Here is a 14,881-nt window from a genome sequence, read left to right on the forward strand (position 1 = left end):
TGCTACGAAAAGAAGTAGCCCAATCGATTAGTCGATCGATTGTGATCCTTTGTCACAGGCACAGAACACTTCCCAATCGATCAGTCAATCGATTGGGCACCTCCAATCGATCGACTGATCGATTGGGGGCTAGTTTTTCTCGCATGATCGCTAGAAAGCCTGAATTGATTAGTCGATCGATTCAGGCCAGTTCCAGAGAGCACAGAGGTACTCTGAATCGATCGACCGATCGATTTAAGCCTCCCCAATTGATCAACCGATCGATTGGGATTTGACCGTTGCACAGGAAGCCAACGATGGATGGTTGGGATGGCGCAGATTTGACATAGCAATTGGAAGTATGCCAAATTGATTGGAAGCCCTAGGAGCATGAGGTATATAGCCGTTGGCGAGCTTTTTCTCCGCAACACTTCTCTCGATCTTCACACGCTCTTCCTTGACGCTCACAGCCAGTTCTTGGAGGCTCTTGGGGACAAGTGTTGGTGCACTTCCAAGGTTCAAGAGGCAACAACAAGCAACAAGTAAGCAAGAGGAGAGGATTTTACACTTGTATTCATTGTATTTTTTTCTATTTGTGTTGTGTGTTGTGTGTTGTATGTGTGAGTATTGTACGAGGTTTCTCCACCTCCAGTAGTTACCGAGAAAGAGTATTTTCTTAGTGGAAAATGCTCGTGTGTGTGGATCCTTGGATTAGTCACCTCATCTTGAGGTGGATACCAAGTAAATCCTTGTGTTAGTGGTGTAAGTTTGTTTCTTGTTCATTCCGCTGCATATCATCACGAAGTAAGCAATGACGAGCACGCGACAAGCTATTCACCCCCTCCCCCCTCTAGCACCAAACGACCCTAACAAGTGGTATCAGAGCGAGGTCGCTCTTTACCGAAATCATCGCCGGAAGGAGCAAAAAGGCTAGAGGGTGAAGAAGTTAGAGAAAAATTCATCAAGTCAAAGAATTCATCAAGAGATCAACTTCAAGATGGAATTCTGAGATGGACTCGGATTTGACACAAAGGTGCCTCCACCATTCATATCAACAAGCTTCGATTCTTGGAAATCAAGGATCGAAAATTTCCTTATGATGGAGATAGAGCAATGGTTTGCTCTAATGGAAGGCTTTGAAGCTCCAACAAATTCAAAGGGCAAGATTCTCAAGAGGAGCAAGTGGAGCCAAGAGCAAATCCAAAGATGTGAGGCCAATGATAAAGTGACCAAGTTGTTGGTTAATCTATTGTAGAGCAACATCTTGGAGAAAATTGGAGAATTCAAGGATGCCAAGGAGCTTTGGAACAAATTGGCCAAGCTTCATGAAGAACCCTCCACTATACCAAACCAAGAAGAATCAAAAGAGGGTGATTCATCATATCAAGACCAAAAGGAAGAAGAAGAGGACTCGGAAGTTGAGAGATGCTCAACACCCGAAGAAGAAGTCGAAGAAACCTCATCTTCAAAGGAATGCAATGAGAAGGGAAAAGAGGGAGCATACTCTTTATTCCATATAGAGGATGAAGATGAAGAGGCCTCCACCTCGAGGATTGAGGGGGAGCGACCTTCGTTGCCACCGGATCGAGAAGAAGGAGAAGCTTCTACTTCCGAGTCAAGAGAAGAAGAAGATGATACAACCTTCAAAAGTCATGAAGAATCAAATGGAGGATCGAGTGTCAACTCTACACATGAAGGTATAATTAGTTCAATTAAAAATAAAAATCATATTATATGTTTTGAGTGTAGGGAATATGGGCACTACACGAGTAAATGCCCTAATAAATTGGCCAAGAAAAAGGGTCAAGTGGCACTTAAGGGCAAGGAGAAGCCCAAGGAGATTACCCCTACAATAAAGAAGAGCAAGGAACACATTGTGTGCTTTTCTTACAACCAAAAAGGACATTATCGGAGTCAATATCCTAAGGGGAAGAAAGTGATCAAAGTCAAAGGAGAAAGCACAAGTCAAGGGGGAGCTTCCAAGGTAAAACCCAAGGTATCATTTATTAAGTATATCCCTTTAAATCATAGTAAAAAGCATGCTAGTTCTAACTTATATCATTTTAATACTATTTACCATAAAAATAGGAGGCATGATAGAATTAATAAAAATCATATGGCTTTTCATGGTAAGACTACATCACCTAAGGTTAGGAAGGTAGATAAACGAGGCAAGAATACTAAGGACCATAGTTATAAGCCTAGAAATAAAAATACTCAAGGACTAAATGAAAAACCAAAATCTAGGGATTTATGGAAAGAAAATCAAGTCTTGAGGTCAAGGCTTGAAAAAATGGAAAAGACCCTAAAAAGGATGGAAACAATCCTAAAAGGGAAAAATGAGCTTAACCTAGGTCTAGGAGTACAAAAGTCATCCAATGGCCATAGAGGTTTGGGATACAAACCTATGGCTAAGAAGGATATGACTTCTTACTATAGGGTTCCATATAGTTATGGAACCAACTCTAGGTCTAGGGGTCAAGTCAAGGATACAAGGGAAGTTATCCCTAGGAGTATCTTTGCAATGACGAATGTGACTAAGACTCTTAAGAAGTCTAAGAAAGTCACTAAGAAGATCACAAGGGAAATAATCCCTAGAGTTGACCTAGAGGAGGTGATCAAGGCTTCTAAGAAGCCTAGGAAGGTCATTAGGAAGGTAACTAGGGAGGTTATCTCTAGTGAGTACCTAGAGCATTCAAGGAGCACCAATAGTTTTTGGGTTCCTAGGAACATTTCTCTACTCCTTAGATGGGTTAGAGAGTGTCAACTCTAATTGGAAAGGTAGTTAATCCAACCTCGATGAAGTTGACACTCGGAGAGCATTTTCATGGTTATTATTAACCTTTAAAATGAAGTGGATTATTGATTTACTCTTTATAAGAGTAAAATGTACCGTAATTTGAGAAATTTGATTTAAGTTTAATTGGCACAACAAATCAAAAGTAAAAGAAATGTCAAGTTGGGATTTTGGTATTTTCTTGAGCAGTTAAGGGTAAAAGTTAGACCTTAATTTAAAATGATTACTCTTTAAAAGAGTAAAGTGTGACAAACCTTGATGAATTATGCTTAATTTAAATTGACATAAATTAAGAAAAGCAAAATAAATGTCAAAATTGGGAGTTTGACATTTTCTTGAGAAAAATAGGGCAATCTAGGATTTAATTTTAAGTTAACTAAGGTTTAAGGATACTTAGATAGGTAATCGAGGTATATTTTATTTATACTAATTTGTCATACTTGTTTGCCCATTATATGTCATGATATCATGTTTAGCATTCATTTTTATTATGAAAAATACAAAAATACCATGGCATGTCATACATACATCATGAGCAATAGTGTAATTTCTTTTGAAAATTATTTCATTTTGATTTATGTTATAACCCATCATGCATTATTTTTAATTTCCTTGAAATTAAGGACAATGATATTTACTAACAAGTGACATCCAAGGTGGATGTTCATAATCTCTAAAATGCCTAGATAAATGTGTATGATCCCTAGTTTAGGGCAAAACCAAATCTACATTTTCACAAAGGACCATAAGGTGACTTGTATGTGTTTTAGTACACATTAGATACAAGTGAGATGATAGGATGATGAAAAAGACTCAAGATGTTGATTTAGTGTATCTATTTGAGTTTTGATTTCATCAAAACACATAGTTATGTGTACTCCAATTATTGGGAAAGCTAATGTGCAAATCATGTGCATTGAGCCCAAAGAACATGGTTGAAAATTAGTTTTGAAAAACACTTTAAATATACTTTGGAAAACCTTGGTGAAAACTATCTTTTGATAGTAATCATCGTTGAAAAGTTAGACACAAACTTTGTAGAAACATTGAAGTTTTTACAAGTTTCAAATTTTGTGTCAATCTTTGAAAATAAGATGTATTTTTTTAGAAAACTATTTTTTTAATGATAGTATTGTTACGCTTCCGCAAGTGTACAGATTCGTCGTCAGTAATAAAAATATCGATCCCACAGGGACTGACTATAAGCACTAGCAATCGCTCACTTATGGTTAGCTAGACTACCAACGGTCTTGATCAGACTAAGGGAAAAGAAAGGTCGAGGGAGAGAGTCAAGAGTCACAAGGTTGAAATATTACTTGGTGATGAGGAGTTCTAGGGGGTCGGTTTCATCGTGGTAGTATTGACGTGTCTCGGTTTGTCTTATTCTCGCTGTCCTTATTCCTGCTATTGCCGAAAGCTAAGTGGGTATTCTCAAGAGCGAGAATAGGGTAATGCCCTAAGAAGTCCTATCACAGTTTACCCCTATCACTAGGGCACCTCGGTAAATCTTGATGACATAACTCTAACTGGTAAATTAAGAATGGTGAGTAGAGTTAAGCCTGGTCTCTCGCTCCCTTAGGGAGAATTTTCCTTCCTCTCAAGGAGCTATCCTAGATGTCTGTGAACGGGTTACCCCTATCACTAGGGCCCCTCGGGTGTACGATCTAGTGGTAATCCTCTACGAGGCTGACAAGTTCTTCACAATCAAAAGTAAACAATTAACAATTGAAACAAAGCATAAAGGTTCATCCAGCAAGTACAAACATAATTCGAGTCTTACATCAATCCGTACCATGACTACTCCCTAATCCCAGAACAAAGGGATCTACTCCATGAATGCTAGAGAGATGTCCGAAAACATAGTATAGACAAACATACAATTCTCAGCAAGTAAGAAGGAATATGCTTATCAAGTGTCGAAGAGTGGCCTTCGGATCCAACTCTCAGCTTTTGGAGTCGATGTGGTGGCGGAGTTTGCTGAATGGCGGTCTAAAGTGGCGTAGAATTGCTCCAAGATCCTTTTCACCCTGACGGCTCGGCTCCCCCCTTGGCAAAAAGGGTTAAACCCCTTATATAGCCTTAGGGTTTGGCCGTGGCGGCACGGCCGTGTAAGGGCAGCACGGCCGTGCCCTTCTATGGTTCGGTGCGTGGCTGCACGGTCGTGCAGGGTTGCACGGCCATGTAGCCCTTGGGCTCTATCTCCTGGGGCACGGCCGTGCAGGGGTGCATGGTTGCGCAAGTCTCCTTCTTTGCCTAGGGTGGCACGGCCGTGCAAGGTTGCACGGTCGTGTGCTGACTGGCTACTGTTGTGGTCACACGGTCATGCAGGGTTACATAGCCATGTGCTCTTCCTCTCCTGTTTGGCTACACGGCTGTGCAGGGTTGCACGACCGTGTCGTCTGGTTGGTTCCGGTGCATCAATGTCCTCCGTTCAAGCTCCGAAAATCTTTCCTGTAAACATAAAACCAAACAAATAGCAGATATCCGAACAAAACAATAGATATGATGAATACAAGATAAAAGATGTGATCATGTGAAGAATATATATGCATAAGTCGCGTGAATGTGCGCTAAAACAAGCGTAGAAGATCATAATATTTGCGCACATCATTCCCCCAGACTTGAACCTTTGCTTGTCCTCAAACAAAATGCTATAAACTATGTTCATGAAATCCTGTAGTGTTTCATAATCCTTAGTGCATTCACCTAACTCTATCATCTAGTTTCATTGATAAGCATGACTGTGGAGTAACCTAAGTATGTCCTAAACATAAGTCCTCTGTTCTCGGTGCAGTAAGTAGCTCAAGCTCTTCAAGTTTACATTCTCTGTCCTAGTTAAGTCATCATACAATTGAATTCCTAATATTTCCGGTGATAGACACTTACCTGCCACACACTTGGTTCGTTTTCCTTAAATTACACAAGGTCTCAAAGGGTACTTCTCGGAATTAAGAGAAACGTAACATTCATTTCCCCAGTAACCTAACTCGGTCTCAAAGGGGTGAATTGTTAGTTTCCACTCACGACAACTATTTTTTTATCCCTTATTTATTATTATTTTTTATTTATTTATTATTTTTTTATTAAGCATAGTGCTATAGAATAGCACTTATTATACATGCGATGCATATGTTGGGATTTAGATTTTTCTGAATGAGCTTCCATGATTCGAGTTTATCCAGTAGCCAAAATGTAAATAAGGAATCACCATGGAAACACAAGTACTAAACACTTTGGATGAATCATAACTATTTCAAAAGTACATCTACCATTCAAGCTTAAGTACTTAAGTGTGGTGAAAGTAAGGCCTTAAGATTAGGCCAAAAACTTATACCGAACTCCGTACAATACTTAGCTTATTTCATGCTACTAAAGATAGAGAAAGGGGATACACCAAACATACTAACACAATATGGATCACTCATGAACTAAGAAAAAGTTAGACATTTTGCTATTAGACAAGTGGCCGAAAATGTGGACGGTTGATGTTCTCAAATATGCCACATATAAGAAAATGCAAATAATGTGCAAGAAGAAACAAATAAAATGAAAATAGATAAAACTAAACTAAACAAATAGAAGAAAGTAAATAACATATGCAAAACAAAAGAAAGACTCTCAACCAGACTCAGGTTGTGCAACAACACCCCCCCAGACTTAGACTTTTCATCGCCTCGATGAAATCAATATGGTGGTGGGGGTGGGGGATAAGGAGGTCCTTGATGTGGCCCCGGGGGAAATCTAGGAAAACCAAGGAGATGGCCTATGTGCTGATGATATTGATACAAAGCGTCTACTTGCTATCGAGTGATATCCATATCATCCATAAAGTTCCTCATTCTCTCCTGGTCCACCTCATAATCTTGTACGAACCCCGTCACCTGACTATAGAAGTCTCTAGTGAACTGAAAATGATCTCGCACCTCCCTAAATTGGCTGTCAGAAAGCTTGAAGCGACCCTCCAGCAATTATTGTTGGGCATTGTGCTTCTCATGAAGGGATTCTAGGGAGATATGGAAGTCAGAAAAATCAAAACTAGAGTCCCGTGCCATAGGCAAAAGAGTACCTAAGAGGTTCCGGATGTCTGGAAGGCTGCGGGAAATCCGATGGCGAGGGTTTCTGGTGGTACTCGGGTTCTTCTACTATGGGAGGCACATTTTGAGGGGTTGGATCAGTGATCAACCAATTTACAGGATTGCAAAATGAAGTGCACTCGGGATAAGGAAGGGGTAGAGGGAAACCAAAGGCCCTAGGAAAGGCAAACTCATTCTCATCCCGACAAATCATCTTCATTGCAAGACAAGAATCGATGTCGATCTTGTTATTGCCATGAATAACCTCTAGCCCATCAAGCTCACAACCTAAATTATGTGTTATTGGAGTAATCAATCCACCAAATACAATTGTCCCCGAAGACGCCCTAGCTGCTCTTACTAAGGTTTGTAGAAAATGGAACCCGGAATCAAAATCAAATTTCTTCAACATTGCCCAAAGACAATAAAGTTCAGTCTTTTTAATTACCCCGTCACTATCTCCTCGACTAAAGATTGTTCTGCTCATCACTCGGTGCATGTATCTAAAGGTCGGGTTTTGCATGCGGGATGCCTTAGCTCTAAAGGGTGCATAGGAGTTGTTTGATCCAGTTATCGACCTCCAAAATTCGTTCCATCTAATCCCACTATCAAATCCTCGAGCCCCTCCACTAGGTAAACCAAAATAATCATTAAAATCATTAAAAGTCCACCGAACCTCTTTGTTCATCATCCTAAAAGTTATGATCCCTATGTAGTCCTCTTCAGATGAATATTTAACATCAAGCGAACATCAACCTTGCATGGTCGTGTGTGGCACACGGTCGTGCAACCCTGGCCGAGAGGGAGAGGGTTGGGGCCATGTGACACCACACGGCCGTGTCATGGTCGTGTGAGGGTCATGCCCTGCACCCAAAAAGGAGTGATTCTCCCCCTTTTGTACTCCTTCTTGACTTATCATTTTATCCCACAACCTTAGGCAGAATATTTGACACTTCATCTACTACCAAACTACAAATTCATTGTACACCATTTGCAATAGTACTTTTATAATAAGCAGAGATAAGAACATATGTCCATCAGCACCAAAATCTAACATGATCAGTCACTAGCAAATTCCAGGATCACTTCCCACTGTTCCGTCACCCATACCATCAAACATTGCTCCTACTGCCCCTTCTTACTCCAGCTTTCCTTTACCTTTATCTACAGTATAAGGAAAATGCAAACTATAAGCAAAGGCTTAGTAAGTACCATCTACTCACAAAACTACGCATTGAAGAGAACATTCCTTTTTATTGTAAAACTGCTTGAGAAGAAAACAACAAACATGCACTTGAGTATAGTTCACGCTAAAACATATGCTTTGTAAATAAGCACATGATATGTATTTTTAAACAATTTTAGAAATGCTAAACACCAACTTAAACCTTGCTAGTAATGTAACGAAACAGAAATCTTGGCATATCATAGAGTTCACCAGCACTACACTTTATAACTCAAGTTCTCCACTTAATGATGGTTTCACTTCAATAAAACAATGCACTTTGAAAACTTTATCATACATATTAGTGAACATAATAATCAACTTTCTTGGGCCCGGTAATGTACCACTTGCGCGCATCCTTAATAAAATCTGAGGTAGCTAATACCGAACCTATTAAGGTACTACTAGGCGAACTTATGCCTAGGGGCAATCTAGGAGCCCATCCCATGGACCTTGTATCCAGTACATGTCATTTTAAAGTAAAATACTTTCTTCTACTCAATACTTTCTTATAATTGCACTTGTTGTCATTTCGACAAACACCTTATGTGCACTTAATCCCCCACACATATAGGGAAGCATCTTAGGGCACTTGATTATGCTTCTTAGTCCCAGAAACTTAAGGGAAAGCAAATCAAAGTACTCACATGCTCTTAATCCCAAAACTTAGAGGGGCATCTTTACATATCATGCATTATATCTTCTTTAACATGCACTTTAACATGAAACTTCTTAATCATGCATACAACCATACAAACCTACCACAAATAGGTTCCTTCATGCATAATCGAAACAACTTATACTGCAGGTGAGGAGTACTTACCTCCTTTCGCTAGATCTTACTCTTATAGGGTGTAAGAAAAGCAACACTCTCTTTTGTATGCCTTGATCTCCAAACCACCCACCTCATACGTACAAATCCTGATGAAAACTCCCCTCTAGATTCTCTTCTTGAAGAACCTAGAACCTTGGAACCCTAGAGTTCCTGGCCAAAACTACAAGAGAAGAAGAGGGAAGGAGTTTCGGCTAGGTATGGGAGAAGGGAAAATGAAGAGATTTAGGTTTTGATCTCATCCCTCAACTTTTATATTAAATGGAAGTTGAAGCATATCTTCTTCCAAAATATGCTTATAAGGAATTGTTTTCTATTACTAGTGTGATGCTTTACAACCACCTTAATGGAAACTCTAACCAATCATATATAAGAGGTCTTGGGTTCAATCCTGCCGAAGGCCATTTTAAAATCTATTTTTTTTATTTCTTTTTCTCTTCTTCTAGTTCTTTTTGCCTTTCTGAATAGAGAAAATTTATGGGTGTTACAAGAAATTAGGGTTACATGAGGTGTATTGGGGAGGGGGAGGTTTTTGGGAGAGAGGAAGGTAGAGGCTAGGGTATCTTGGAGGAGGTAGGCGGCACTGCATGGGGTGGGGCACAGCCGTGTCTTATAGACACGGTCGGGTTAGACCGGGTTCTGCATGGTCGTGATGAATGGCACGACCTCCTCCTTTCTCCTCTCGGCTGGGGGCACACGGTCGTGCCGAGTGGCACAGCCCAGATCTCCTTCGCCCCTGATTTCTCCGCACGACCGTACCTGATGGCACGGCCAGCCCCCTTTTCTTCTCGGCTCAGGCCACACGGCCGTGCAGGGTTGCACGGCCTGTGGCTTTTGCTCCTCTGTCGGCTACGCACGGTCGTGCAAGGTTGCACAGCCACCTCCTTTTAGCTCGGGATGACTCGTCTTTCTTTGTTTCGGCCCCTCCGATGCATCCACGCCCATGAACTGCTCACGGCCAGCTCGTGGAGGTCATGCACATCCTGAAAAGGAACAATCGAAAATAAAACACTTGACTAAACTTATCAAAGAAACAGAACACATAACAGAATGATCAACTAAAATGAAAAGGGAAACCCCTTGGGTTGCCTCCCAAGAAGCGCTTGTTTTAGGTCTTTAGCTCGACCCGTTCCGGTCAGTGCGGGCTAAACCCATGGAAGCATGGCTCTCCTCCTATGGTTAGTGTTCCAGTTTGCGCCTTTAGCTTTGATTGCGCAGGACATATATATTTCTTGTCGTCCGCGGGAGGGGAATTCTCGAAAGGTGCGCTCCTCAACCCCGCGTGCGTCTATCTCGCTAGGATTTCCCTGGGAAGAGGAGACGTAGTTAGAAGGGTTGGACAAATCAAATTCAATTCTTTCTTTACCAATCTCCAATGATAGCTTGTGATTCTTCACATCAATGAGGGCTCCTGCCGTGGCAAGGAATGGTCTTCCAAGAATGATCGGGATTTTGAGGTCCTCCTTCATATCCATGATGATGAAGTCCGTGGGGATGACACAACCCCCCACTTCTACTGGCACATCTTCCACTATACCCATTGGGTATCTACATGAATGGTCATCCAACTACAGTGTCATAGTAGTCAGTTTAATGATCTGGAGTCCCAACTTCTTGCACAGAGAGTACGGGAGTAGGATGACACTAGCCCCAAATCGCAGAAGGCTCTCGGTATGAGTTCAGAGCTAATTTTGCACGGTATGGAGAAACTTCCTGGATCCTGAAGTTTTGGTGGAGAATTCGCCAAAAAAGAGTACTGCAACCCTCTATCAATGCTATGGTCTCGAAGTCGCATTTTTGCCTTCTATTGGATAAGATTCCCTTTAAAAATTTTGCGAACTTAGGCATCTGGTGCAGCGCATCTAACAATGGTACCTCAATGCAAATCTCTTTAACCTTTTTCAGAAACCGGTGAAACTCTTCATCCTTTTGGGATGCTATAAGCTTCTGAGGAAACGAGATCATCTGATTCTGTGGGGTGGTCTGACAAGCTTCTCCAATCTTTTTAGTACCCTCTTCTCCATCCCTGTTTTGAGTCTGATTTGGCATTAGGAGAGTGGGTTCTTTTTCTGAGTCAACCTCCATCTGAGTGATGATTTGAGGGTTTCCCACAGTACGTCTGCTCCGCAGCTCAATGTGATTGCAATGTTCCACCCGATTTAAATCCGGTTTCCCTGGGAATGTACCTTGTGCTCTTGAGACGGACTGAGCTATCTGGGCTATCTGGCTGTCTTGCATCTTCTGGTGTTTTTCCGAGTTCTCCAGCCTCTGAGTCAGTTGCTTGATCTCGCTCCTCATCTCCTTATGCTCCGAGAGAGCTTCCTCAAGCATCTTTTCAATCCTAGACAGCTGTGTAGATTGCTGCTGTTGATGAGCCTGTTGTCCATGTTGGTAGGTCTGATGTGTCGGCCCTTGGTCCTGATTATTTCGGTATGAAAAGTTGGGGTGGTTCCTCCATCCAGGGTTGTATGTGTTGGAGTATGGATTGTTTTACCTCTGATTGTAGCCCGTTATTGCATCGCATTGCTCAAGCTGGTTTATCTGTGCCTGCATTGGCCCAAGGGGGCAAGTATCCTGAGCGTGGTCCGCACTTCCGCAGATGTCGCAAGCACAGACTATTGCATTAGCTGTGTTGCTACCCATAGCTTCGAATTTCTTAGTTAGGGCGTTCAACTTCGTAGACATGAGTGTGAATGCATCCACCTCGAATTTTCCTGACGCCTTCATCTGATTTCCTGAGAAAGCACCGCTAAATCTTTCAGATGCCCACTGATGGCGGTTTAGTGCCACATTTTCTATTATCTCTTCAGCTTCATCAAGGCTTTTGTTCATCAGTGCTCCTCCTGCTACAAAATCCAATGATACCTTCGTGTGATAATTTATTCCATTATAGAAGGTGTGTAGGACCAGTCACTTCTCAAGGCCATGATGGGGGCACTGTCTCTACATGCTCTTGAACCAGTCCCAGGCTTCAAATAGGGATTCTGAATCTATCTGCTTGAAACTGGCAATCGGGTTTCTCATGTGGGCAGTCTTGTATGGGGGTAGAACTTGTCTAAGAATTTCTACTCACTTTGCTCTCAAGATGATATGCTATCTGCTGGTAGAGAATTCAGCCACTGCTTGGCCCTGTCTTTCAGAGAGAATCCGAAAAGAAGCAGTCTCACCGATTCTGGAGGAACCTCATTCACCTTCATCGTGCCACAAATTTCATAAAACAGCTCTAGATGATGATTCGGGTCTTCGTGTGGTCCCCCTCCAAATTGATTTCGCTGGACCATGTGGATTACTGTGGGCTTGATCTCAAAGTTGTCAGCATCGATGGGTGGTCGGGTGATACTGGATTGGACCCCTCGTGCGTATGGTGCCGCATAATCTTTCAGCAGTTTATCGACCATTCCTGAGGGTTCTGTTGAAATGGTAGCAGCTTTCTGTAAGTTCCTTCTCCTCAGAAAGGTCTTGTCAATCTCTGGATCAAATGGTAGCAGCTGTCCTGAAGGGTTAGCTCTATGCATGCAGAAGAAAAGAGGACAAGATAGAAAATATGTCAGCAAGAAATGAAAAAGAATGAATGCAGTATGGAAGAAGAGTGAAAATATTTTTTTTTCTATATGCAGAGAATAAAGGAAACAAAGCCTAGTCTAATCCAATCTGACCTAGTTAGTGTTATGGACGCAATCCCCGCTAACCGCGCCAAAAACTTGTTACGCTTCCACCAGTGTACGGATTCGTCGTTAGTAATAAAAATATCGATCCCACAGGAACTGGCTATAAGCACTAGCAATCGCTCACTTATGGTTAGCTAGACTACCAACGATCTTGATCAGGCTAAGGTAAAAGAAAGGTCGAGGGAGAGAGTCAAGAGTCACAAGCTCGAAATATTACTTGGTGATGAAGAGTTCTAGGGGGTCGGTTTCGTTGTGGTAGTATTGATGTGTCTCGATTTGTCTTATTCTCGTTGTCCTTATTCCTGCTATTGCCAGAAGCTAAGTGGGTATTCTCAAGAGTGAGAATAGGGTAATGCCCTAAGAAGTCCTATCATGGTTTACCCCTATCACTAGGGCACCTCGGTAAATCTTGATGACATAACTCTAACTGGTAAATTAAGAATGGTGAGTAGAGCTAAGCCTTGTCTCTCGCTCCCTTGGGGAGAATTTGCCTTCCTCTCAAGGAGCTATCCTAGATATCAGTGAAACGGGTTACCCCTGTCACTAGGACCCCTCGGGAGTACGATCTAGTGGTAATCCTCTACGAGGCTGACAAGTTCTTCACAATCAAAAGTAAACAATTAATAATTGAAACAAAGCATGAAAGTTCATCCAGCAAGTACAAACATAATTCGAGTCTTACATCAATCCGTACCACGACTACTCCCTAATCCCAGAACAAAGGGATCTACTCCATGAATGCTAGAGAGATGTCCGAAAACATAGTATAGACAAACATACAATTCTCAGCAAGTAAGAAGGAATATGCTTATCAGGTGTCGAAGAGTGGCCTTCGGATCTAACTCTCAGCTTCTGGAGTCGATGTGGTGGCAGAATTTCACTGAACGGCGGTCCAAAGTGGCGTAGAATTGCTCCAAGATCCTTTTCTCCCTAACGGCTCGCCTACCCCCTTAGCAAAAAGGGTTAAAACCCTTATATAGCCTTAGGATTTGGCCGCGGCGGCACGGCCGTGCCCTTCTTCGGTTCGGTGCATGGTTGCACGGTCGTGCAGGGTTGCACGATCGTGTAGCCCTTGGGCTCTGTCTCCTGGGGCACAGTCATGCAGAGGTGCATGGCCGCGTAAGTCTCCTTCTCTGCCTGGGGTGGCACGGCCGTGCAGGGTTACACGGTCGTATGCTAACTGGCTGCTGTTGTGGTCGCACGGCCGTGCAGGGTTGCACGGCCGTGTCGTCTGGTTGGTTCCGATGCATCAATGCCCTCCGTTCAAGCTCCAAAAATCTTTTCTGTCAACATAAAACCAAACAAAGAGAAAATATCCGAACAAAACAATAGATATGATAAATACAAGATAAAAGATGTGATCATGTGAAGAATATATGTGCATAAGTCACCTGAATATGCGCTAAAACAATCATGAAATATTATAATATTTGCACACATCAAGTATATATCCTAAATAGTGTCTACAAGAGTTTTCATAATTTTTAGAATTTTGTAGAATTTTTAGGGCATTTCTAAAATTCGGATGAAATTAGATTTCAGAATTTTAGAAACTCAATTGATCAGCCGATCGATTGGGAAAACTCAATCGATCAACCGATAGATTGAGATGCATTTCTTCATGAGCAGAGCCTTGCGGGATCGATCAGCTAATCGATTCAACCTACCTGGATCGATCAGTGGATCGATTCAGAGGCAATTTCTGCCAACAAAAGCTCGCAGAATCGATCAGGTGATCGATTGAAATGGTTTTAATCGATTGAGACTCAACTTCAATCGATTGGGAATGCAGATTTTAGATAGGAAAGCCTGATTTCAGTATTTTAAACCATTTTTAGTCTAGGTAATCATTCCTAACCCCTTGGAATACTTTTGTACACATTTAGGGGGAGTTTTCATGTTGAAAGCAAGATTGGATTGGTTTTGGAAGACTAAGTTAAAGTTTAGGTTGAAGTTTGGTTTCAATATTGAATTTTGAACCTCAAAACTTCTAATTTTGGATTTCCTAAAGGTTTAGGGATTCCAAATCATTGGTGGTGCAATGATAGAAGTTACGAGCATGTCTTTAGGGGAGTTACTCGTTAAGGACATGAAAATTAATTTTTCATACACCTTGAAAGGTGGTTAACCTTCCTTAGCGTAAATGCTTAAGGTTGAGCATTTAAAATACAATGGAGAGTGGATATCTTCATTGTTTAGTTGTGTATGCTCAAAGGCGAGCATTGGATACAATGAAGGGTATGGGACCTTCATTGTGGTTGAGAAGAGGTTAATGCTCACGGATGAGCATTGGATACAATGAATATG

At 41.7% G+C, this 14,881-nt stretch overlaps 2 protein-coding genes and 1 non-coding gene across 3 annotated transcripts; 1 reads left to right on the plus strand and 2 right to left on the minus strand.

Moving 5' to 3' along the window:
• Positions 1 to 10,051: 10,051 nt before the first annotated feature.
• On the minus strand, positions 10,052 to 11,738 carry LOC121998141. Its single transcript, XM_042552908.1, has 3 exons — positions 11,401 to 11,738; positions 10,556 to 11,358; positions 10,052 to 10,437 (listed from the first exon to the last, which is right to left on the minus strand). The coding sequence occupies exons 1-3, from the start codon at positions 11,736 to 11,738 to the stop codon at positions 10,052 to 10,054; spliced, it is 1,527 nt and encodes a 508-aa protein (XP_042408842.1).
• An 88-nt stretch (positions 11,739 to 11,826) lies between these two features.
• Positions 11,827 to 11,932, plus strand: LOC122039210. Its single transcript, XR_006128091.1, has one exon. It is a non-coding gene; the product is annotated as a small nucleolar RNA R71 (small nucleolar RNA).
• A 54-nt stretch (positions 11,933 to 11,986) lies between these two features.
• Positions 11,987 to 12,421, minus strand: LOC121998148. Its single transcript, XM_042552921.1, has one exon. The coding sequence runs from the start codon at positions 12,419 to 12,421 to the stop codon at positions 11,987 to 11,989; it is 435 nt and encodes a 144-aa protein (XP_042408855.1).
• Between the last annotated feature and the right edge of the window lie 2,460 nt (positions 12,422 to 14,881).

Source organism: Zingiber officinale, chromosome 1A (genome assembly GCF_018446385.1).
Source record: "Zingiber officinale cultivar Zhangliang chromosome 1A, Zo_v1.1, whole genome shotgun sequence".
NCBI classification, from domain to species: Eukaryota; Viridiplantae; Streptophyta; class Magnoliopsida; order Zingiberales; family Zingiberaceae; genus Zingiber; species Zingiber officinale.